This window comes from Magallana gigas, chromosome 2 (genome assembly GCF_963853765.1).
Source record: "Magallana gigas chromosome 2, xbMagGiga1.1, whole genome shotgun sequence".
NCBI classification, from domain to species: Eukaryota; Metazoa; Mollusca; class Bivalvia; order Ostreida; family Ostreidae; genus Magallana; species Magallana gigas.
Genome location: NC_088854.1, coordinates 13014991 through 13042426, shown reverse-complemented (window position 1 = coordinate 13042426; position 27436 = coordinate 13014991). Strand labels below are relative to the sequence as shown.

Here is a 27436-nt window from a genome sequence, read left to right as displayed (position 1 = left end):
CATTAATTGGTATCCTCGGACTATGGTCAGAGATAACGATGGGCCCAAATTCGGAGTTAAAAAACTCAAGAGCAATGAAATTTCGTGTTTTCTTTCACCGTCATATTTAAATTTGCTCAACATGCACACCTTTACTCTAAAGTATAATTATCTAAACCTCTTTAAATTGCCCCATATTTATGTACATTTTTACATTTTTTATTCGGTTTCATGTGATACTTGAGATCTAAAAATATTTTTATATCCCTGCAAACATTTTGGTAAGGCTGTGTTTGCCATCTGTCTCAATATTTCGGTGTACAGTCGGTTATTTTTCTTTCAAGACTTCAGGGACTGCATAGTTGGAGGTCTTTAAAAATCTTGTCTTTAATCTCCTTTACCCCGACTTACGTATGCAAAAACTCCTATAAGTGGTCCATTGTTGGCCCTACTTTCTACTTCGCAATGGTCATTTACGTAATCCACCCGAATACAATTTTTCCCTCTTTCATCTGCGAATGGATACAAAAGAACACACATTGGTGGCCCGGATGAAGGGCCTTATTCAAAAATAGAGATATTATACAAAAGATTTAAGTGAAGTATGCATTTCAGAGATTTTTAAACCATAAGATGAGTAGAAGTGGGGATTATTAGGGGGTCCTTGTCGTGATCGCAGACTTTTTCTCTTTAATTGGCAGATACTTGAATTTCCTTGTTTAGTAAACTTGTAAATATGAAGAATCTCAGACAATTAGCGTTAGTGTTTGAGTAAGATTATATTGTCACTCCGAGCGTCTAATGTAGTTTCCGAATTACAACACAGAAGTGATGCCTGTTTCTAGATTATTATTATCCAATGCACCAACTTTCTAGAAGTCGTTCTTTATGACACATTCTTCACAGCGATTCCATAGATTTGGTGGGCTGTATAGATGATTGGACAGTGATCGGTATTGATTTAACATTTATCAACCATTCTGAGTCTTAATTAATAGTTCAGAGGCCTTATATACTGAGCTCCCTGGCCCAGGTCTGTTTTATCAGAACCTTTCCACGCCGAAACAGGTGCGAGAGATTACCCTAGGTCGTAAACAAGGAAATCTTGTATAAAAGTCGGGTTATCATTCAAATACATCAAAATATTTAATCTGCGACATAAAAAGAGAATATTGTGAACAGAAGTTAGCAATTGCATTTTTGATTTTCTTTAGTCTTATCAAACAAATTTTTTGAGGTTGTGTTTGTTCAAATGTGGATGTCAGTGTTGTCTAACTTTCACATGTGGAGAGAAATTATATGCATATATTTGGTCCAATGCAAAAAACCACATTGAAATTAACTGCATGGTTATATCAAACTATAATATATCTCGATAATTGATTAATAATGTTCGTTTTCGCTTCATCCTCATAACTGAATGTCTTTTTATCGGCATTTCAAAAACTGATTGAATCTTTTAATGTATGATCGAGGTTAAATTGAGCAGATGATCAATGAGAGATTATTATTATCGAAAATGATATTACAGTGATACAAAGACTAGATCTTCATTAGATATTTTAATAGCTTCCCGGTGAAATGTATATGATTGTCAAATACTTGTCTAGATCGATACGTATTTACAAATTCGCATTAAATTTTATAAAGCAGTCGTAAACCACGTTAATTAAAAGTCACAAAATTACTTCAAACGGTCCAAATGATACGCCACTTTAAAGTTCTACCTCTGCAAAGTGAAATATCTTTTTTGTATCAGAGATATAAATCAAGATCGGCAGTACATCAATTCTTAGATCTAGTAATGCTATACGTGTTCGCGTTGACTTTTACATTCGTTTGTCCATTTCCTTAATTATATTGCAATGGCAATTTGGCGACAGTGGATTGTTTGCCTTTTGTCTGCCATTGCTGCAAAAGGGATATTGAATTATGATAGCTCTATATAGTAATTTCGGTTGTAAATCGCATTGTTTCATTTCTCTTTATGTTCCTTATCACACTCAATAATTTTCATCTGGATAAAAGGTTTTGGGATGCACATTTTCTGCATGCAATATTGACACAGGAACAAAATATCTAAAAATACAACAAATCCCAGTATTGTCGTTGGTCAAATTCATGAATAAAAAGCCTTTCAGCTTGATTAATCAGTGCGTGCAAATGGCAGGCAAAATGTCTCTGGTGTGTAGTTTGCACCTGTAAACCATGGCTGCGTTGTCAGATGTGCATCGGACACAAAAACAGTTCAATACTAATCTAAAAGTGGGGAAAATCAAATTAAATTAATTAGAAATCTACTGACCATAAACCTCAATTTAAATTTGTTCAGCCTGTACCAATTGCACCGAACGCTTGACCAGAACAGAGGAAAATTTTGTATGCAAATTGTCTAATTGGATCTAATCGATATTTTCAGTCCGATGGGTCTTTAGTTGTCCCAGTTCTTAAGACGGTCTATGGCCACGGTTGGGAGTATATGGTCAAGTCAATATGTTTACGCGTTGCTGACCTCGGGGTAGATCATGCTGAGACAAATATTGACCACAGACGAAGAAGAATGAGAACTCACTTGTCCCAGACGAGACCCCCAGTCCGGGCAGATACTGAGGGCCACGCTTAATGAAATAGCATTTTGATGTCCTATTAGTGAGGACTCTTTACTTCAAAGAGGGACAACAATTCAAGTTGTCAGGAGGGTGCATGTCCGCTTCATCTATAGACCTAAATGTCCATGTTTACTGAACAATATTAAAACTCCCAGGGATGTGCTCTCCCTGTCAGTGACTCAAAATTACCAATAAATGTTTAAACACGCATGAAATTGTCGAAACGTAGAAATGTTGTATGTGCTGTTTTGTACGGTGAATGCGATATTAACTCCGGGGCTGTGTATACAAGGGTTATGTTTTGGATATGGTTAAGACTACAGTTTACATATTGGAACTTTCTTCCTAAACAAGACATGACCAAATTGCATCATATATCATGAGAAAATGGGTTTTGCGTTGAATGTCTCTTCTTTCCACTGGAGAAATTAGTATGCTTGTAAAAAAGATACACGTATACGTGGTCAGTAAATTTTCATTTCAACGGTAGGACACGTGGTATATATGTGTCATATAGGTAAACAGGTAGAGGTCACGAATGGTAGACCATCCTGTAAACTCATCCGTCCAGTATTCTGGAAAATAAATTAAAAGATAATAAACAGGTGTCAATGGAATCCCAATCCCGACTCAAATAGGAATTAAATTTAGGTACAGAGCCGGGGTTTGTGGGGCTAATTAGACATAAACGGCACACAGACGGAGAAAAACATACCTTTAATCCCACATGGATGGGTGATGTTGTTTTAGCCATGAACAGAGGTTTACTGAAATACAGAGTACATAATACACTGAAGGCCTAATAATGACGATGCTATTACATCTGTGAAAGTGGCCGGGTATCTAGTTTACCCTAACAGAAGATTTCTTGTTTGGTTTGGCTGGGAGGGATGAATGGGATGGCTCTCAAATCAACAATACAGCAATTCATACCAATAATGGAAATAAATCGTGACCGTCCAACATTGGTCAAACAAAACAACAAGATCCTACTCACGTACTTAGTAATGAAAAACGAGAATTTTACCCCTCAACTGTTCATTACTATGAAAGATCTTCACTTACAAGTCTTAACAACAAAAAACTTTATGAATGTCAAAATTGTTGTCAACGCAACCTGCATTGGAATGAAATTTACCATAATCCATTAAAAATTTACAAAGCAGTCTGGGGAAAAAGTCTAACACATCCATAAAACTTTGTTAACAGTACAAGTACAATTATGAGTACTACGTTCGTAAATTTCATGCATGTATCACAGTGATTTGGTCAACTACCTGCATCTGTGAGATTCCATTTGGGGTTAATGTGTCTACCCCCGATACCAAAAAGAAAAGGGGGATCTAGCTTTGAGGGACAGACAATCCCGTGAAGAACTCTAAATCCATTAAACCCGTTGCTTTTTCTCACTCACAAGCTAGCGTTTGTGCACTGACCTTCATAATTATATTGACTGAAATTTTAATGGGCATTTTGGATCAATTTTGCGTGTCCAACTTTTGTTAAAACACTAGATTTATGAGTTCACCTTTCCTCCTACAACGAATTATCGCCCAGACTGAAGCCAGCAGACGGGGCCTGAACCAAAAGGATTCTCACTAAATCTCGCGAGAGGACGAAGGGTCGCCAAGGCTACGTGAATATAAGGATCAGTCCGCCATTTAACATGGAAACGTCGACAGGTGACAGATTTGTCAACTGTCCGAAATTGTCCATTTGCCGGAAACTTTACACCCAAACGATGGTCTGATCTTAAAGAAGCTTATTTTATCAGGTGAACCATTTAGAACACCCCTAGTATTAGTATTCATGAACTTTTCAAGAAGAAGAATCCAGTGGTGATAAATTAGTTTATTTTGCAAAAATTAGAGCAAAAACGACGACACCCGCCTGCCATTATTGTGTTGTAATTGACAATTACTGGTCAGTGCAAAGGTAGTTTACTGCACTTCAATGTTAAATGTCCAATAGAACAGGATAGGGCATGCACACTTGTTAAAAATTTCTTATTAAAAAAAAAGAAACTTTGTTCGATTAAATCTTCAGGTGAATTTTTTTTCAAGATAAATGGTTTTAGGTTTTCGAAGATCAACAAGAACCTTTTTCAGATATACATCAAGCTTTTGGATGAATTCAATTTACGGAGTGCATTCGAAAATTAAAAAGCAAATCAAAACAAAGATGACCCCAAGTCTGGTGACTTGCATTTCGTTTCCCAAGAGGATGGATCTCGTCACGATAGAATCCACTTTAGATTCCAATCAGTAATGCCCCGGTAGATAATTGCGGAAAATTAGTTAAGCATCAGTCCTAAGATTGGTAGACGATAAACTCAAGACTTTGTATTACGGAGAAAATCATTTTAATATGAAATGTCAAAGATGATATTGATAATACTTTGATTCAATTGATAACACGTAAAATAGATTTGGTAGACCTACAAGTAAATGGGTTTTAAACAGTGGTCTTCTGTTTTGTTTTTTGCAAAAATTACACCTGTTATTTATCAATTGAAAGATTTTAAACGGGTATAGTGTAAACGTACACTTTCTCATGATGTTTTTTGATATAGCATTGCGGAATTTTTTTCATTTCGAATACTTTATGAAATTAAAAGAAGAGTTTATGTAAATAAAAAAAATGACATTTCAGTTTTCTTTTCATACGTAAAGAAAATGCATATATTTTAATTTAGTTTTTTACGTACTTTTTTGTAAATGCGATCCATACGTGAGATGAAACAAATACAAAAGCCATAAGTATGTTACTAAATCCAAAATTAATTTTTTTCCACCGTATAGTGAATCTCAAAAACAAAAATCTTGTTTTTTGAAAGATTAAAGTATTGGGGATTAGAGTGTTTTGAAATAAAACAGAATAAATGAAACCTAATGGTTCTGTGTACGTCCAATTGTTGTGTTGATATCCGGTTGTTTATCAAAGATATGTTTGGAAAACAGTTTTGAAGGATATAATGAAAAGTCAACTTGTGTTTTTATAAGGTTCGCTAAGACCATGTAGCCTCATGTTAAATCTTTTTTAATATCTTTGTTTAGTTTTCGCCCATACATTTTTACCTAAGCTAATGAAACCAACGTTTGATTGTTTGGTTGAAGAAGTCGCCAAAACGGTCCTGAAAAGCGCTAATACAGGCCCAACAAATAACACGAGAACCAGTCAACGAAAGGTTGTCCAAAGTCTTGATTTGACAATTCGAGATAACGGGTAAGTGCTACCTAATTCTCGTTTCATGTTTAGTGATCTTACCGAGGGTCAAAATGCTTGCGTTACGATGTCATGCTTTGAAGAATCCATTAAAATTTTCTCTCTAAACAGTTCACGAGAGGAAAATTAAAAGCGTGTCTCTCTTATTAGGTCCGTTTAATTAAGAAAACAAACATTAGAGATTGTAGACAACCATTTGTAACACTGCTGAAGTTTCTGTGGATGTCACACGGCAATTGAGAGTTAAAAGTTTTTAGAAGACGTAACGGAAAGTGTGAAGGTAGTTTCCGTTGCGCAATAATTTGGCTAGGCGGTGTCTGACTCTTAAAGAGATTTAACAACAAATTCTATTGAACGCCAATTGTCAATCAGAGAATGCCACTCTCTTTATTTATTCAACACCTGCAAGTATTATTTTTATTTTCGTCAGAAATCGAGGAAGGTGGCGAAAACGTCGATAAAAGTGAGAAAGATTAAAACCTTAAACGTCTGTAACTTTGACTTGGCACTTTTATTAGTAGACTCAAAGAATTCGCTTAACGAGTTGAATAAATACGTAGTATTTCTGAAAATGTATAAGGGGATAAACCGAATGAGAAAGAAAATCTTTGTAATTGTAACATCTGCTCCCCCAGAAAAAAAACTAAAAAAAAAAACACAACACAGGTTAATTGTGTGGGTGACATAATAACAAATGCAATCCCAGTGTACAAAGGAGAAGGAACTCTCTCCCCCTGAAATCAGCCAAACCCGTTGCATGCCAAAACACATCTATCACTAGGCTGCAGAATTTGTCACTGACAACGAATTGAATCGGGTACCCCGAGTAATGACTACCCCACACTGGCTGATTTATTCCCCTCAATGCCTCAGAGAACGGAGGGGGACCTGATTGATGTATTCATTGGGGTGTTTTGAAACAAAATACTAGAATTCGTCACAGAGGATTTGAATAATTCAATGAGACAATTTGTCATAAAAATGCTAATTTGCTTAGATCCGAGTGCAATATTACATCCATCAGAGGGTAACAGTATCAAAATATACAAAATACGAAGCAACTGCCTCTGGTATCAGCCTTTTGATGCGTAATATCGAAGTTTACTTATCAGTACTTTCACCCCAATTTTAATCATTTAAAAAATACGGAGAGACGTATCAACATTTCACTTGGCAAAAAGCAAGAGTAGAGGTCTGCTCTATCTTGGGATGGATCGTAATCTGATAGGGCTAATACAAGACGCTCACTGTCCGAATTCTGACTTCTGTAAGTGTTAACGAGAGTAATTAGACGATAGGATCGGAAAACACAGTCATCAAGGACCTTGTCAATAGATGTATAATTTGTGCGGAATATAGGTCAACACCAGTTAAAGACGCCTGATGTCAACAGCACAGAATATAATAGGAACTGGTTTCTGAGAGATAGAGATATGCTTGTTGCAAAAGATGACCCTGTTCGAATTACAAATAACGACTGATGTATCCCTCGGTTCTCGACAATTTCTGGGGGCTGAAAGTCTAACTTTTAGGGCAAAGCTTCAATTCAAAGGCGCCGTTATATGTTCCAAATGAAACAGACGGGATTTTTAATTGTCCAATCAAAAATTGAAGGCAAAAATCTTGTCAGAGGGAACTAAATAGAAAACTATTGTGCTCACTTTCCGGAAGTATTCATTGAAATTAGATATCAATAAAACTTCCTTAGAGAAGAGTTCATATTTATACTTTGCGTTTTCTTTAGTCCTTTGAAATAATGCAATCACTGGGTTTATTCATCCAGTTTCTCCAAAAACCCGGAATAATCATTTCAATCAATGTTGATTTTAGTATAGCCCCGGATAATAAGATTACAACTTTTTAACGTTATAGCCTACATTCAATATTTAATAGGAGACTTCACTTTTTATGAACAATGTTACCGCCCTGATCTTATTATGAAGACAGGATTCAAAAAGTTCACCAACCGAAAAATCAAAATTTCAATAAATCGGAGTTTTCCCGCGGCGTGTTTTATCATTTGAGGTAATATAGCGACACTTCACTGATATATTACAGGGTTCCATGACGAATACCCCAAGACCCCTTATTCATCATCAGAATTTTTAGTGGAGATTTCATGAGAATCCATACTGTAGTTTATACAAAACTTGAGATCCTTATGCCCACATGCTAAAGCGAACGGCACAATCCCACGATTTTTGTATATCAATTGCAGATTTATGATCATTTTTACAACATCAGAGCCATCGAGAAACCAAATATATTCGCCATTGTTATTTTTAAGACCGTCTGTGTTTAGTCCCTCAACCCTTTGATAACTTTGGGCTTATATTTTGCAGATGTGTGTCTTTCACATATTTTTTACCAACGGAACTCTTCTATTTTTCCAGATTCTTACTAAAAAATATTTTTATTCTCAGGCCTGTTATAGATCATTGATTTTATGATTTAATATTTTTGACAAGTATTTTAATATTCGATAACAGTAATATTTCATTTCATTATAATATATATCTTGATCTTAAAATGTATAGTCGGTATACATATTCTAGACACATTTGAATTGAATTTCCTACAAAAAAATAAGGTTTTTTTTTTTACAGTTAAAATTCATATATATGAAATACCAAATATTTCAATGTATGTATTTATCTTATTTCATGTCGAGAAAAAAAAAATGATTTTGTTTGAAACATATAGAATTTGCTGCAAATTAATTCATTGCAAAAACCTTCCCATTTCATCTGATCATTGTCAGAACTGTATATTCAGCAAATAACAAATGCACATCATAAAGATATTCACTTTTTCAAATGATAAAATAAAAACAAATTCTTTTTTTTATTAAAAGGCTTGCATGATAATATTTTTTACATTTCGTATATATCGGAGACATGAATAAGTTATTTATGTCTCTGGTATATATCAAATATTTATTCTATAAATTGAAGAATAAAAAAAAATCAATTATTAGAATAGCCATTTATTATATTTCATTTGCATAAAATCATTTCATAAAACATATTACAATGAAGATAATGATATTCACACTCTGAACACAACGATTAAAGATTTATAGCACCATGTATTAAAATGTGTTTGGCACATACGGATTATAGGAAGGTGGGACTTCGGTTCTCGTTTTCACAAAGACAATTTTTATAAAAGCGTCTTTATTCACTTGAAGGACAGAAATAAAAATTTTCCCTCATACAATGCATTGTCCACGGTGTAAACTTGAATTTAGTCCATCAAAAATATCCTCTTGGTCCAAAACATAGCTACCAGAAGTCGTTGTGCTGTCGTCATGGCCACAGAAACTTCCGGCATCTGAATATAAACTTTCTTGTCTTTGAAATCCCCCGAACACATTTCGCGGCGGTGGGGGTAGCTTAGTCTGTAATACATTGTTTTTTGCATTGAAGGAATTTCCCTGCACACTAGTTCTTGGCTTGTTGAAGGAGCTGAACGAGAGTTCCTTTCTTGGTGTGTTATTCTTGTTATTCTCTGGAAAAAAACCCAAACAAAATGAATTAAGTGGATAATGTTATGCAGGGTAAAGTAAGTCGTGTTTTGAATTAAGGGGTACTGAGGTCAAATATTTCCATTGTTTAAACTATATTCACTTCTGATAGTGTCAAGAATATTGTTATGGAATTTTTGTTTACTGTGTAATTGGATTTTCATGTTCTAACTTATCTCTTAGACGCCGGTATATTTGAGAGACACAGAAAGAGACAGCAACGAAACGTTATCACCTAACTGTCTAAAATTCTCTTTACTCAAGCAAAGAAATGTACGAAAATCCCCGTCGGATTAGTTTATATAACATGATAAATATGATAAACAAGTTGAAAGATCGCTGCAGTGCAGACGACCACATTGCATGACGTAATATCTTGTCATGTGACTAATAAGAGGTGTGTATTTAAAGGGGTATCTGACGGAAGTTGATGCACAATTACATGGTAGTCGTGATTACTTAATTTTCCCTGAAGTGTAATGTGATGCAATGCCATGCCAAGCAATGTTAATGTAGCAAATAGGAGAGATATATATGTTTCATATAATTATTCATGTACATGTATTGGTATAAACCTACCAAAGTCTATTGAGCTGCAGTGAGACAGAAGAATACTGGTGTTGAGATCGTCTTCACTTCCGCCCCGACCACTGTCACTCGGCGTTATCTCCCCTGAGCGATCACTGGAATTATCGCCTCCTTTTCTTGCCTGAAAGAAAACACAAAACAATAATAACACATTTATTCTTTTTTATAAATATATAAGTTAATTTATTTTTAAAAAATTAAATAATTTTGATTTCAGATATTTATATAATAAAGACAATTATAAATGAAATTTTAGAAAAACACAAACCAAACTTACCAGCTTAGACCCGCCTCTGTAAGATGTGCTTGTCCCTAGTACGTGATGTAGAGTAAAGGGACTTAACTGATGATGTATTTTGTCATCCTGACCAAGATTAGCGGTAATTCCTTTAGTAGAAATCTAAATAAAAAACAAACATCTCATAAGTCAGTTGTAAAAATATTGTGGAAATGTAAAATTGGTTTGTAATTATGACAAACATGCCGTATAGAGTGGGCATAATCCGATTATTCCCATTGACTCTCCTGTGCCGAAAATTCAGGCAGGAAAGGGGCAAAGATTAAATTATAAATATTGTCCCCGTTCGAGGATAAGAGATATTTTATTCTACTAAAGAGTGAAATTTGCCGCTAACACATCGATTAAGCTATCTAAATGACAGGTAAATGACTAATTTTGAAAAGATAAAAGTCATAAATTGACATGTTTTTATCAACAATCGATAAACTCAGGGACTTGATCTTACCAAGATTTTTAAACGGCTTAAAATTTTGTTTATCTTTCTTGTTGGGACGCTAATGCAGGGAACTAGCAGCGTTTTAAAATTATTTTTTTAGCGTGAAAAAATAAAAATCGGTTTTAATTTTTTTTCAATCTGATGTCTAACAGATGTTTAAACATTGTTAACATTCGATTTTCAAAAATGAATATGGATCAATTTTAATAAAGAACATGAAAAGAAATGTTAAGTACTCAAAAGACAGATTGGCATGGGAGAAATAGTTTGTTAGGGTCCCCGAACATAATACACCAATGTATATTTTATCCAAATATTGGTAAAAGAAGAACATTTACCAATTGTGTCTTTTAATTCTATGTTCTACCTTGTTAGAAAGGATTGATTTAAGGACCTCAGTAATATTTCTTTTTTAAACTAAATGAAGTTGGAATGATTTAAATCCGCCTTACTTCACAGGAGCGAGAGTAAAAATATTATTATTTGCTCGGGGAAAACAGCCTAGATGGGTAAATGACTCATAATACAAAATGAGAAAATTGAAACTAGGAGAGAGGGAGAGTTTTCTTTTTCCATTTCAATTAGTAATTGCTTAGCGTTGTGAATATTCGGAGGTTCGGAAAACTAGTTACAAATTGCCATGAGCTACTCGTACCGGGTATCCGCGAGGAAATTTGATACATTCAAACCGTGAACCCGAAGTGACACCTGTGTGTAGCTTGGCAGTTGACATTTTTATTCAAAACAAATGAGGTTTATTCCCGAGTTCGTTAAAACCCCTGAACATTAATTATAAAAACGCTGCTAATTAAAAACGAAACTAATTTCTCTCTCTCCCCGCAAAACCATTTCCTGACTGAGGTTTTCTTTGTCATTTTCCTATCCTCTTTTTTTTCTAAAACAGCAACATGAAAAATAAGCGAAAATACAGTTATGACAAATTTCTGTACAGTAAACGAGCATCTAACCAAGGGGCACGGCCACAGAGTTTACAACTCGATTATCTGCCTACCCCGGGGGTACGGACGCATTATGCACGTCGAGCGCGAAATTACGGTCCTTATCATGGCGAAACTGACACAGGCAACGGACACTGCCAACAGATTCTATTTCAATGAACTATTTTAATGAGTCGACCTGTCAAAAATTCCCACACACTGACCCACCTTTAATTCGATCTACCCCGGTGACATTTCAAGCCCATTTAACCGTCTCAAGCTCGATTGACTTTTTATACATCTTTTATTTATTAATAGACCTTATATCTATATATGAAATCTACATCAGATGAAATTTATTTTTTAAATAAAATTAAACAGTTAGAGAAACTTCATTTACCGAAATGATTATTCTGAATCAGGAACTTAATTAGTGTAGGCAGGAATAAAAGAATTACTTGGGTTTTCATTGGGTATTAAATAACACTACCTCTTTGATCTGGTATGGGTGAAATATTGTTTAAAACTATTTAATTAGAAGTTAAGAGTTGCTTTTCAGACTTCAAATCATTCTAATTTCCTCTCTAATGGCCCATAAAAATATTTTTCTGGTGATGCATGCTTTTGGAAACTTTATAAGCAATGCTTTAATATCCAAAGAACAGTTTACTTTTATTTGAAAGTTTCCTGAATTTGTTTTTGAGCTCCGTAAATTTTATCTTTTCCTTTTCTACCTCAAAGGAGACAGGGTGTACATGAATTAATGAGGCATAACACGTTACCTGTGAATTGTGAAGAGAGGGGTACAACTGGAGTTCGGGGGTCTCTTTGTCCAACATCCCACTGCAATTCAAAGAATCTATGGCGTTTTGGTGGAATCTTTGGGCCGGGATTTCAACGTAGGGCTCCGATTTGTGCTGTTCGTGATATTTTTGACGCAATCGATCAGCTCTTTTGATCAGACAAATTGTCAAGATGATGACCACAGCAATCACTATGGTAACACAGGAAATCGCTATGGCGATCAGGAAGTATTTGTGATCGTCTGCTTCAGCTGCTTCCTCTGGAATAGGTTGACTGGTGACAACTATTGTCATGGTCCGTTCGGAAGTCCTCGGGGGAGTTCCTTTATCCTGAGCAATAATAGAAAGTTTGTACTTTCCGATTTCTGCGGTTGTAAGTTGTTTCATCAAGATTAGTCTCCCAGATAAACTATTGAGCTGAAAAATATGGGAGTAGTTCCTGTCCCTAGTGACGTAGGTCACTGTTGAATTGAGTCCCTGGTCTATGTCCCTCGTGTCCAGGTGGGCAATGACAGTGTGGGGGAGGGTTTGGTATGAGATGATGACAGTGCTGTTGTTGTCGCTGGGGAACATGAAGATTGGGGCGTTATCATTCATGTCCAGGACATCAATGGAGATCTTGACAGACGACTGTTGGGGAGGGGAACCAGAGTCTGTCGCCACCACGGAGAACTGGTAGTTAGCAATGGTCTCCCGGTCTAGAACCTCGGTGGTTCGGATGGTTCCATTGGGCAGGATCTCAAAGGGTATTCCGCCATTATATTGGGGTAAAAGTGAGAAAGTGATTTTTTCATTTTCATCTTTGTCCGTTGCAACTAGCAATCCGACAGAGGAATATTTTGGTGCGTTTTCTTGAATTGCAAACTCGAAGCTCTGATTTTGAAATTCAGGTTTGTTGTCGTTGATATCTGTGATTTTGATGATGACGCTAGTAGTACCTGTTCTGGCCGGAGAACCCCCGTCCACTGCCAACACACCAAGCGTGATTAATGGAGTCTCCTCGCGGTCAAGTCTGAACTGTGCGGAGATTAGACCAGATCTCGGATCGATCAGGAAATTGTACTTAGAGGACTGGAGTCTGTAGGTGATTTCTGCATTCTTTCCGATGTCTTTGTCCGAGGCAGAAACTCTAATAAGGCTAGCCCCTATGTTGTTGTCCTCCTGTGTTTGGACAACATAGCTGGGTTTCGTGAAAATAGGACTATGGTCATTTTCGTCAAGGACGGTCACATTGAAGGTCGAGGACGCGTTTAATGGGGGATTCCCCTCGTCCTGACACAACACTGTTACTCTATACTCTGACTGCACTTCCCTATCTAACGCCTGAGATACGACCACTTTGTACTCCAGAACATTAAATTTTTGCAGCTGGAATTTTTCACTCTGAATTGAACAATTAATTTTTCCGTTGTAGCCGGTATCCGGGTCGTCCACAGTGACGTGAGCTATGGGGGCATTAGGTGAAGCACTCTCCAATATCTGAGCTTTGTCGGTATTTGACAGTAAATCCACCTTTATCCGCGGCGGGTTGTTATGGGTATCTCGCACATTAACGGTCACTTGGGTCTGAGACATTAGAGGCTGTTTAGCACGATCGCTCGCCTCCACTATAATCCTATACTGCTTTCCTGGCTCAAAAATCAACGATTCCTTTACTTGCAAAGACCCACTCGTCGGAACAACCTGGAACAGTTTTAAAATCTTCTCGTCCTGACGAGGACTCAAACTGTAAATGACGTCACCATTTAGTCCCTCGTCCTCATCACGTGCGGTGAGGGTGAGGATTGTGGTGTTGACCGCTACATCTTCATCCACGGTCAGGTTGTAGTGTGTCTGGGAGAACACAGGCTGGTGGTCATTAATGTCGAGAACATCCACAAACACGACCAGGGAGCCCACATTGGCGGGATTTCCCCCATCCTCGGCCACAATCTGGAATAACAAGGGAACACTACATGATTATCCGTGTTAGCTCTATGCTGCTGATTTTCAGGAACAATTGGAAGCATACTTGTACTCTACTTCTCAATTATAGCTTTACAAGATTCTCTACACTGGCTATATTTTGTTATGATAAATTAGGATAAACTAATACGAATTTTTACAACATATATGCTTAATAAAACTTGACTTAATTTGTTGACATTCATGAATTTCATATAGATTTAGTAATTACTACACGTAGTACAACGAAATAAAAATTACAGAAGAGGTAATGAAATGCCTTCTATAATGACATTTATTTACCTGGAACTGGTATGATTTTTGCTGTTCACGGTCCAAGGTTTTCTTCAAAATTAGACGCACTAGAGAACTCCCATCTACGTTTTTCTGGAATTGGACACTAAAAGGGGCCGTTTCAGGAACAACCCTGTAAAGATTCACCGAGAAATGTCCCCCATCCCTGTCGACGGCCCCTTCGATGGGAAAAGAAGTCCCCACAAGGGACCCCTCGGACACACTAAGTCGAGCCGAATCCTCGGGAAAAGTGGGAGAATTGTCATTAATATCTAATATTTTGATTTTCAGTTCAAGTTTTTGATAAAAGCTTCCTGAATTTCGACAAATGACGTCCAAATTAAGCAGACATTCCGTTTGAAATTTACACTCGGAGAGAGATTCCCTGTCGATTCTCATTCCGACCGAAAGAGATCCGGATTTTTCTTCCAGGTGAAATAAAGATGTGAGCGGGTTGGACTGGGACAGAAAGATGAACTCCATAGTGAGATCATTGGAGGTGATGTTAGCGTCCGTGGCGATATTCCCTATCATTGTTCCCAGGGGAGATTCCTCGGACACATTGTAGTGTAATATCTGTCCCAATATCACAGGTAAACAAATAATTATTGTCCCCAGAAACTTCATAAATGCCATTTTGTATCGTTCACTGATTAAAGCTCCTTCATTCACGCTGGATTTCTTTCCGATCTGTAGAATAGAAATAAAACGTAGGTTGTATAGAGAAATATGCCGTAAGAATACATTTGCCGAATAAAAATAATACTTGTAATTGATTTTACTTACATATTATCTATCCACTAGTATCTGACAAGCTGATTAGTCATTTTGTCATAAATACATCCCCCATCCATCACTATTATACTACACTCTTCTATAGCTTTTCACCTGAATAATGTGCTTTATTTACACCTGGGAAATATGCGTAAAACGCCCCGCCCTACAAGACTCCATTTGACCAATCAGAGAGGCCGACACAGACACGCATTGGGAAGTTTATCTGTTGATATAATTCAGGTATACGTACATAAAATAGTTTTATTTCACGCGTTCTCCTAATTAAAGAAGAGAAAATTAGGCCAGCTCAATGAAGAGAAAATCCCAGGTTCATGGTCCTGATTAAGAGAGGAAATTCTTGTGTTACATGAAACGTTTGGTTTCTCTTTGGAAGTAGCCAAGTTAATGATAACCGACGTGGTCTTGTAGCAGATTCCCTTTGATAGATACGAGAGCCAGAAAAGATGACAACCTCACATTAAATCATGATGGACAATGATGAAAATAATTAAGGTCAGACAGTCCATGCCACGGGGGCCTGTTGTGGTCACTAATTATGAACTGCCCCTTACACCATTTGTGACAAGACACGAAAACAACGAATTTATACACGTCTTTTTATATCAATGTGCCAAAGCAGAAAACAGCACACAGTCTTTTATTCAAATTTTTCCTTTCTATTTTGTTTTATGACTCTCGTACCAATATTATCTTTTTCAACGTCAGGTGCGGTCATTACATAATCGTTAGACGCTCGAATAGACCAACTTTTATCGGATTAATTCCGTAAATAAACAATTTCCTGATATCACTTTATTTACTGGTCTTTTCAATGGCAATTTTCTTTTATGACGGTAGGATCATTCGGTTTCAATTAAAGTTTTAAATCAACGTAAAGTAATAAAAATCGCCTTCGATTTTCCGATTAAGGGAGCAGACCAAAAACTGATAAGGCCAAGACGTCCTATCTAAATCCTTTCCGCGGTAATACTGTGATGAATGGCAGCGAAATTCATTTTCTTAAACTAAATATTTTGTTGTAATACAGAATCAAGCTCCAATTTATCAACATAATTCCCTTTAATTCCTGCTTTAGATTGGGGATCTTTCTTTCGTGCGTGTGTTGAGAGGGAAAGTTGTAGAGATGACCGCCAAAAATGAATTATGGTTCATTAACACAAAGGAAAATAATTGAAAGTTCAAGATTTCATTTTCTTTGATGGTTGAATAACCTGATGAACGTCAACTTTGAAGCTATATGGTGAATGACCAACAAAGGATAAACACACTGTATGCGTGGGTCTGCTGTCATCTTTAGCGCCTATTGGTTTTTTAATGACAAATCGTCCGATGCATGCATCCTTTTTAAAAGTATTATTTTATACCATGGAAATATTAATAATCATGGTTTTCTTACAGGATGTGTGAGAACCAACATTGTCTTTTTAATATCCATTTTGACGTAATTAATTAGTGATATTGAAAATATTGAAAGAAATAATAATAAACCGTACGTTAACCTACCTGCAGATATATACTCCTCTTCACACAAAATGTTTACTCCTTCTAGAAAATCCACACAATATTACTACTTTCTGTTTGTCAAAATTGTCTGGAGTTTTTTTCAGTTGCGTAATAACGGTTCATATAATTGTTTTTTGTGGCATTTCCGTAAAAGAGCACGTTGAAGATGTCACTTTCACCAGTGTCAGTTTCTTAATAGCTATTCTGGACAGACAACTTCTTTTTTAATGTCCATTAAGCAGTGGACCAATTTATAGCTCACTGGGTTTTTAATCCCTCAAGATGGTCATTTATAAAACCCTATTCGAGTTTTGATGCTTAGGGCTACATGGTCCGGGGCCTTGATTAGTTAATCTGGCCCCTGTATCAAGGCTCGTTTACAAGGTGTGAGCGACACAAAAGAACCACGGACACCCTATCTTATTTTGAATCAAACCAGTGTTTAACTGTAAGAAAAACTTAATCATTACTCTCGCATTAGGTAATAATGTTATCTCCAAAATCTTGAGATGTAACCACCTTTTTTGAAGCCCCTGGGTGCGTTGGTCTATCCGAAAAACCTGGTTAGCATCCGATAATTGAAAACTAGAGGCCTGATTTAGTGCCTTAAAGCAGGAGAGAATCCTTTAAACTCTTATGTTTATTTACTTAAGGTCGATTGACCGGGTAAGGCTTCAAAGGAGTAACGCACTGGAAAATCTGGGATGAAAAATATTGTTTATATTATTATTTTATGGTACTTAATCAGTTTCTAATTTATTTCAATTATTTTTATACTAGTGTGATGCTTATCAAATGTTGAAGAAAAACAGACATATACATGTAGTTAGTTTACATGATTAGGTAGACAAACGAGAGAGAGAGAGAGAGAGAGAGAGAGAGAGAGAGAGGGAGAGAGAGAGAGAGAGAGAGAGAGTTTGTTTAAATAGTTTATACATGTGTGCGTGCTTACAAAGACATACGGTATTTCTTGTTGGCCTACATGGAGCTAGACTGTAGGTGGATGCAAAGAATTAATTTTCACATAAGCATGGATTTGTTCCGAGACAAAACAATTACATGTATTACACATTTAATTTGTGAATTTAATAAATCATGAGTTACAACATTAATTTCAGACTATCCGAATAACCTAGTAAATGTACATGTAGGTGTTTTAATGTAGGCGTTTTAATATAATTCCAGAATCATATGGAACTAAAGGTCATGTTTATGAAGTAGATAGTGACTACTGTTCAATCCTTTATGTTTTATCCGCGTTAGAATTTTGTTAAAATTTTGTCTAAAAAACCCCCAATGCAATGATATTAAAAAAACAGTAAGCATTACATTACATGTATAAAATGCTTTAGTATAGGAGCAAGTTTAATGTGTTAAAATGTGTGGTATTACCCGGCTTCAAGCTCGAGATATTTTGTGGTTACTCGCTGACTTAATTCTTAGTTCAGCGATGAGCGTGTTTTGTTCAGTTCTACACAAGGGAAGTTTCGGCGGAAGTGACCTTACACTGAAATGACCTCTCGTCCACACCCGAGATGTTCACCCGACAATCACACCCAGATATCACCTCTTGGAAGGATATATACTAGCACAACTGAGGAATTGTTCATGGCGATGTAGCAATATCAAATTAATATTTCCTCATTTACGTGCGGGTGTTGGCTTTCGGGTACCTTTAATGCAGGCTATTCATACAAATAAATAGAACGTAAATCAAAATTACTATCACGCTATTTTGAAAAATTATTATATATTTCTCGTTTTATTAAATCTGCAATTTGTTGAATTCAAGTACTCGAAATAAACGGTATTTTTTAAAAGATACCCCAAAGGAAGAAAATCAGAACCTATGTAAAAATAAAAATATTGTTGCATGCAACTGCCTAAGGCCAGACATGATGAAATTATTTTATTTCTTTACACATTTACGAGTTGATTCAATAAGTAATAATAGCCCCATTAAAATACAAAGAGAACCGCTTGTAACAGATGATGACTGCATGAGTTAAAAAATCAATTACCTCCTGGATAAAATGACATGTTTTCATGTTCTTTCATTACATTTCTCCGAAAGAAAGAAAAAATCAATTTACTGGTCTTCATTTCAACATGACTCGGTCGCTTCATAGAAAGCTGTCAAATGCTGGTTGGTCGTAAAATGTCGGGCTCGGAATGACAAAGACTTTACGACGTCGTAAAAGTAAAATTTACACTTGGTGTCTTCAACAAGTTTATAAAACAGTCATGCGATATTGTGTTGTGATCTGAGTTTATTTCCCAAGTAAATGATGTTTTAATCACCGGCTTTAATTTGCATAGGAAAAAATGCAGGTGGTGATGGTTTCTTCATCCTCAAACGGATCTGGTTTCTTTTAGAGATCTCTCAGACAGATTTTCAAAATAAAAATATCTTTCAATTTCATTTCCCAAATCACCTTTTTAAGGCATTCTTAGTTGATGCGTCAATATATCCTTATGGTTTTTCCTGTGTGCATCATTTAATATACAATGGAAGTACATATAACGATGTATAAAAACAGTATACGGGCACAAAGAATGTTCTTCTATACATCCAAATAAATGCCATGCATACATGTACTGCAAATACATGTATTTTATACTCGTATATATTGCCTCTCATGTACAGAATTTGATTATAAATTATGCAGCATCATATATAAAAAGTTAAATAATATCTAGGTACATTTTAGATGATAAAATGTTTGGAAATATGGAATAACATAAAAATACACATGTATGCGCCATTTAATAAACGCAGTGACATATTCTATGTACATTGTATTTACATGTACATGTATATGTAAGATTGAAATATCGAAATTTCTCTTAATTATGAAATATATTTCGGTTTGTAAATTTCAACGCGAATCTTGTCTAGAAAAACACGTTTGTTTTGTTTTTGTTTTTTTTTGTTCTTTGGGTTTTTTTTATCTGTCCCATAAAATGGATCACTCTATAAGATTTTATTAGATACATGATATTATTGAACATTAAATATGAACGCATCTTAAAATTAAGGTCCAAAATTTAATTATCAACAGTTGTTATGTAGTTGTATAAAATGAATAACAAGTTCTATATTTTTATTTATAAATTACATGTATATGTTGTGACATCGATTAGACGGTGTATGTTGCAATTAACGATCTATTATTCAAGTAAAAAGGTCTTAACTTTAGGTAATACATGTGTGCCACTTCTTATTAATAAAGGAAAGAAAATGGTTTTTTTTTTTATTTATGGAAAGGATTTTCTGAACTGTTTATTCTTTATGATATATCAGCTTATAATTCGCCCACTTCAATGCAATCGTAAGGCCCATAACTCTATACAAAAAATCGTGATTTATACAGATACGTTTTTAAAGTATAATATATACATGTACTAAGATGTACATAAGAACATATATTTGAAAAAGGATCTTTCATGATTACAAGTAGAATTTGATTCAATGCAATTGAAGGTTATGTTGTATTTTATGATTTCAGTCCTTAGCCAAAAGATACTGTGCGTAAGAGCTTTCATCTCAATTTTGATTTGCATTAATTCGTAGTGTTTATGATAAATCACCAAAAACTGAAATATTATTGCAGAAAAACAAATCTACATGCACGAGTGATTAATGTGGTTATAAGACTGTCAAAAAAAAAATTCGCTGTTTTGTCTACGATAAAAATTTGATTGTATGAAAATTGTCAAAGATTATATGGTTCCCTTTAGTTTTATGTATTACAGTAGTACATTTTTCGGCTATTACTAGTTAAACAAGGTAGCCGCCGGCTCTATAGTGGACCTCTTATTCCCTAACAAGGTTCGATAACTCTCAAATCCGACTTCATACATTATAAAATTCAGCTTTTGTAGTCTTTTCGATGGCGGAATCTGTATATACAGTGTACCTAGCTAATGATGTACTTCGTTTGACTCTCTTGTCCGCCATATTAGTTGTCCTCTTTTTTCTATTAAGCTGAATTTGAAATAAAACAATATACATTGTAGAACACAAGTTTAATGTCTTTTGGTTTTAATTTAAAAAATATTTTATTCAATATTGTATATTGAATGGGATTAGGCAGCAAGCAGAGCCTATTTTACCCTATCCCTACATCACTCTTTTGGTTTTGATTTATATCATATTAAGAAAGACAAACAGGCAACTTCTTTATGTACGAATAATACCACTTTCAAATTAAAATCTAGATCAAACGACCTTATGCTGTCTCACCAGACAGATGTGATTTTTTACATAAAAAAGTTTATTAAGAAATCATATTGCAGATTTTACTTGAATAAAATAATACATCTGTATTTACAAAAATATGTGGGTATGTTAGAGTATAGCAGATATTAATGTTGTGCAATGATACCTTGTGAGGCACAGTAACAAACTGACGTTTCACAATTTCTTGTTAAATTTAGATGCGCCAAAGAAAGACAACCCCAGTTACAGAAGCAACCTAGAATGAACATATGAGTTGTCGTTCTTACATGTAACAATTAGATGCAGATCTATTTACACATACTACATGAACTTAAATGCCATTCCGTACACATTCTAAAATATTATTAAAACCGAGAGATTCAAGATCAATTCGCTCCTTTTGTTCCTTTAATTTCTTGAATTTTACTTTAATACGTTAAAAGAGATTGAAGCAATGTCTTATTCTAAATTATATCATTAATCGTAACAAGATTTAAAGCTTTGATTAAAAAAAATATTCATAGATTGAAAAATATTGTCATTTCTACTTAATGGTTTCATAATTTTTTTAAAAAGATTTTTTATATAACACATGAATACTAGGAATTTAAATGTACGCATACGTTTAAGATTCGCTGGTTGGGAATGGGGTAGATTTCGCTCGATTTTTAACATGGAATATTTTTTTCTCATTTAATTTTAAACATAAAGTGAAATAAACATTCAAAATATGAAATCAATATCTGCACACCAAAATATTTTTCCAAAATACTATTTGCAATTGCGTAGTCTCTCACCCGTTTGGATCACATTTTAGTTTGAAAATTGTGTCTTGAACTTGACAAAAAGCGGTCAAAAACAATTACTTATTTTAAACCATATGAAAAGAATATCTGACGGGGTATGATGACACTCAAACCCGGGAAAGGGGCACGTCTCTCTTTCATTATCTTTAACTTTAAGTCTAATGAGGAAAAAGTACTTTTTTAGTGAAATGGTGATATAGGGAGGGCATGATCGTGGCAACACTTTTATCATCTCTTTTTACAAATTCTGTTCATTAATTCTAGCAACCTGTTAATCTAGTATATACATATACTAATTACACGATTCACAAAACTCGACATTCCCTATTACTATTATAATTGTCTTGTAACAACTTCATGTGATCAGCAGAGCCTTGTTTCCAACCTGTCTTCCTATTTAGTGACCGGTGAAACTGGAGACTAGAGTCTTTAACGCGTTTTGTCAGTCATTCTGTCCCCGCTTTGTTTTCTAGACGTTTTTCGTTATGGTTGGAAGAATTGATTTGAAACTTCCTATGTAGCTTTATAGTGATGTCATGCAGATAACGTATGAATATTCTTACTTTTAATCTACAGGTATTTACGTGATAAAATCAAATTTTAAATGCGACTCATATAATTTACGATCGTGTTAGATTAATGTTCTATTACATGTACTATAAATATGAGAAAAGAGAAGACGGACCATTTTCGGGCAGATCCTTCTGTACCATTCCATCAAACACAGCAAGTAGTGCTCATCAAGTACTTCGACTTTCGTTTCTTTTAATCAACTGGCTTTAAAGTTGTTTTTTAAAAATATATTTTTAACTCTCCATATCCATTCACATTTCCTACATGTACTAGAAACTTCCTTTAATGGTTATGGTTGCATGTACAATAGTCGCCAAACATTAAAAGACTCATAATCTTTTATTAAACTATATGCACATTGCATAGTTAAGATATCATAAGGAAACATAACTACAGCTGTACTATTATTTTTTGTTCAACTGTTAGTGAGTCTTGGAGGTCATCGACACTGAAATTAACTTTACGTAAATATTTGAATGTGATTTTCTAGATATAAATGGTTATAGTAAAACAAATAATAACGTTTTACCTTTAAAATTTGGCCATTCTAATTTTTAAATAGAGTTTTAAGGGTTAGAGGTTAGCATTGTAGAAAATGGTCAATACAACAAAGCTATTGTAAAGGCTTGGTACAAATAAATGTAAACAATTTCTTACTATTCAAATAAATTCTGAACGTTAACAACTTGAACTAACTGAAAGTTACGTTAATTTTTTTCAACACGATTTCAAGCTAGAAATAGACCTCTAAATACATGCATTCGTAGCACATTTGCCAGTGTCAACGCAAGAGAGAGAAAAATCAACATTAAAAGCTACGCTACTAAGCCATAAATCATTCACAAAACCGTCCATTGAATTGAACAATATACCAACGAACGACACATTCAAACTACTGGTGTTCATTTTCATTTTTTAAAAGCAATATTAAATTTCAATGAATCTGATATGCATTTAATGATTGATTGTTTTCATTCCAATGCCTGAAAATAACAATGCATATTTCGTCGGATGAATTACTTAAGAGGTCATTGTACTTATTAGATATATAATACATGTACAGTCAAAGAGAAACGATAATTGTCTGTATGGCCATCACAAGACATTTAGTCCTCAGACAGAGTCGATCTTTACGGTACATGTTGGTCAAGTCTGCGTTGAAACAGAGGCTGCGTCCACTCGGTTCTTTCTGATGACGAAACTTCTTTTCGGTTCATGGCATCTCCTATCATCAAACATTCTGAATAATGAAACAAAGCACGAAATAATTAGTGCTTCTCTACCTATAAAAAGAACAAATTTCATATCGGATACATGTACATGAATGACATATTACTTTCTTTACACGAGTTCATCAGAAAAAATTAATCTGTTTTATGAAAAACACCAGGATCCTTCACAGTCATTGTATGCACTTTTTCTAGCTGCAGAACTATAGCTCCACGGGGAATTTGGGTTGACAAACCGCCTATGGTCCATCAATCCCGAATTTCCCGTAGAGCTACAGTTCTGCAACTAGCACCTTTTCCTGCGAGGTCTAAAGTGGAATGTCAATGCACTCTACGCTTTGTATACACAGGGGCCAACCCGTTTTAACATTAATTTCAATGTAACCATAAATAAAGGGGTCGAACTCTGGCCCAGATAAAAAACTACCAGCTCGCTTCAAAAGCCTAATAAATCAATTGATTTTTAAAACACTCGCAATATGCATGTATTTTTTGGAAAAGTAATGTCTGAGATACACTCATGCCAAATTTCAAGTTGATGGGTCTTAAAATAGCGGAGATATACGTCATTATTCTCTCGAAGTCGCCAGTTAATTTTTACTCGGACATTTACCGGTCCAGGGCTCACGATGGGATTTTGCCTATGGCAACAGCAGTATTGCAACAAGTCGAGAAACATTCGCACTAATCTTTTAAACTTTCACATCAAACACATGCTACTTACATCTTTAAATTCCGATAAAATTCCTTAAATACTCTCCAAACTGAACCTTTATTCTGCAGCCACATCAACTTCTGTCCAGACCGGCCATTGTGATAGCTAATGTTAAACTCAATTTCATTGGTTAATATTCGTGATGGACCAATCAGAATCAGTCTTTCTCGAAGACATCAAAATGGCTGGCCCTGTCAGAAGTCATAATGGCTGCATGCATTTAATATTAGGCATAGTAAACAAAACAAAACAAAAAACATAGTAAACTGCGGGAGTCAGGGTCATGGTGTGCTTCCTCATTCTGCTCTGTGTGTTGGGGTGGGGGGGGGGGGGGTGCTGGGGGGGGGGGGGGGGTTGTGCAAATGCAGCTACTGTTATAAGTTGAAGTTGAAGAAGATCTGTTAAAGAAAATAAAAACTAGAAACAGTTGTCACTGAATTTGTTTTTCAGCTTCCTTTTTGTAAAATGCACACTATTACAAAATACATTCGTATTAACGTTTCACTGCCTCCCATTGAGTCTTCAAATGGTTTTATTCTGAATAGGGTAAATTGTTTTGGAATTTGAAATAGTTCTAACATATTTGATTATCATAATAAAACATATTTGTCATTAATGATGTAGTAGTTCATAACAATTAATCAACTATTTACTAAGTAAATTCAGTCTGACTTGGTCCATTTAATTCAGTCAGTCTTCAAGGCCAGAGACCACTTCGTCAAATTTTCATATCATTTAGATGGGGAAAGCTGTCTTGTTTATGACTGAAACAACACAGTATTATATTTTCTACTGATTTGCACAAGTCGGCAGTAAATTACAGTCTGTTTCAAGTCAACAGTCACCATTCGTGTTCTAGAGACTTCAACATACACTGACCACCGTCGCAGACCACGACCGACACGTACACCCAGGACTGCCTAAGAGCTACGATGAATTCCGGACCTTGGCTTGAAATGATGCTTCATACCGACAGACATACTAACCTCTTTAGGAGAATGGTGACAATTCCAATCACGACATTAAAAGCCACAACAATCAGTAAAAGTTCCCACCATGTCATGGCACTGTTTACATTTTATAGAAGGTCCATTGGTTTGTTGCGTTGACCTGTATAGGAATGAATAGGTACCCTCCCAACAAGTGTGTTGGTTGATAAGAAAGCAAATACCACCCCAATGTCGACCATATTGATTTATATACGCTGGATATTATCGGTAAACCCTCCATATTAGCTGGTTCAGGTGAGTGCCCTACGATTACATGTATCCAAAACTGAAAACAGTCCGTTTTCTTGGCTCAGTTGTGTGTTTTACATGTAATAGTCAAATCGTGACGCATACATGTAGATCACTAGTTTTCTAAAATGTCTGTTTTTGCTACAACATATATTTGACAACGTATCATTTTTTACAGCTTGTATATTAAGAATGCGCAAGATTTCCCGTAATCTTATAGATCTACTCATATTTGTAAACAGAATAAAGAAGTAAAGTTATACCCTTTTTGTCAGTCTGATTAAATCCTTATACTCGTTGGGATGAGTGTAAGGAGAAGGGAGACGAGTGTAAGGAGAAGGGGGTTGAGGTGGTTTTAATCAGATTGCCGTGTCTTCAGGGAGGTATATACTATACCTATATACGTCCCTTATGTCCATTAAATAAAAAAGAAATATTTCAGGATTTTTATTTTGAAGAGGAGAGAGTCTTACTCAGTATTGTTATGGAGCTCACCCCAACGAATTTGTTGCGGTATCACACACAGGTTAACGGTGGTATATCAACACGGGCAGACAACTCTCACAGGCTTTTCAATTTAGTTACAAAATGAGTGACCGAATAATTGAATACTAATTTTACAATGTGTTTCTACATGTACAAATGTAAATACGTGTACATGCATTTGGTGCCCAAGGCAAACAAAAAACGTATGTTTTCGAGCCGTTGATGTTTTAGCTGCAAGGGAAATAAAACATTATCATGAAGCATTTTTAGACTTCAGTCGAAAATTCTTTCATTTATAAAATTAAAATTCGTCATAAAGTCACGTTTAAAATTTGTAATTATGAACATAATATAGAAACACATTTTTAATGAATTTTATTTTTTCGATGTATTTAATCACAAGACAACATGACAGTGTACAAGTTTTGACTAAGTGTAAAATTGCTTCATGAACCTGGGGCATGGATACCAAAGTTTAATGTCGTTTGCTTTATATTATCTTTAGTATTAAAAATTAAGAATTGATAACTCCTAAATACAAATGATACCACTCTCAAAATATATAGAGAATAATACATACCATTTTCTATATCACAGCCAGTATCAGCCCGAGACTCAAATATCAGCCCGAGGTATGATATTGGTCTCGGGCTGATATAGGCTGTGATATGGGAAAAGGGTATCTTTTATTATATTTATTACATACTTAAAAAAAAACACCAACTCGAACAATTTATTTTTATGTATTATTTGAAAGAAGTCTGTACATGTATTAAATAAGAATATGAGATCTTATTGTTTGACCAAACATGTAGCTACAGACCCGAAATTTCCTCAGTTTTTAAAATTAACTTCTCTAAAACATTAACTAGCATTTGAAGTTTTCAACTGCACTTAGAAATGTCGACTGTAACATATGTTTCATTTTTTCGTCTGTAAACATGCACACATGCTGAAACGAAAAAAAGGCAGACGAGTTCGGCAACGGGTGTGATACGGATCCGTATCAGCCCTAGGGCTGATAACCTGTATCAGCCCTGGAGGCCGATACGAGTTTTGTGATGTCACCTGTATCACGTATGCAAAACACCTGTATTTATTATTAAGTATTTAATGAATGTGGATAATACGACCTGTTGATGTCTGACCAGACAGATGTATGGTTTTTTTTATTACAGAAAAAAAGTTATTAAGAAATCATAAAGCATATTTCACTTAAATGA

General features: G+C 35.2%; 1 protein-coding gene across 2 annotated transcripts; it reads right to left on the bottom strand.

Annotated features, from left to right (window-relative positions):
- Positions 1-8783: 8783 nt before the first annotated feature.
- Positions 8784-17285, bottom strand: LOC105334998 (protocadherin beta-14). Of its 2 annotated transcripts, none has more exons than XM_066075098.1 (6): positions 16945-17285; positions 14653-15333; positions 12385-14337; positions 10205-10327; positions 9919-10048; positions 8784-9323 (listed from the first exon to the last, which is right to left on the bottom strand). In XM_066075098.1, the coding sequence occupies exons 2-6, from the start codon at positions 15277-15279 to the stop codon at positions 9025-9027; spliced, it is 3132 nt and encodes a 1043-aa protein (XP_065931170.1). In that variant the 5' UTR covers positions 15280-15333; positions 16945-17285; the 3' UTR covers positions 8784-9024. The 2 variants fall into 2 exon arrangements, with proteins under 2 accessions (XP_065931170.1, XP_011436957.3); XM_011438655.4 differs by lacking the exon at positions 16945-17285 and adding an exon at positions 15430-15588.
- Between the last annotated feature and the right edge of the window lie 10151 nt (positions 17286-27436).

What these genes read in the sequence shown, in the direction of transcription:
- LOC105334998 (XM_066075098.1), bottom strand. Translation starts at nt 15,279, where the DNA reads ATGGCATTTATGAAGTTTCTGGGGACAATAATTATTTGTTTACCTGTG. An exon ending in ACAGAGGCGGGTCTAAGCTG is followed by an intron (nt 10,049 to 10,204) that starts GTAAGTTTGGTT and finishes GTTTTCTTTCAG; the next exon opens with GCAAGAAAAGGAGGCGATAA. An exon ending in CTGCAGCTCAATAGACTTTG is followed by an intron (nt 9,324 to 9,918) that starts GTAGGTTTATAC and finishes GTTTTTTTCCAG; the next exon opens with AGAATAACAAGAATAACACA.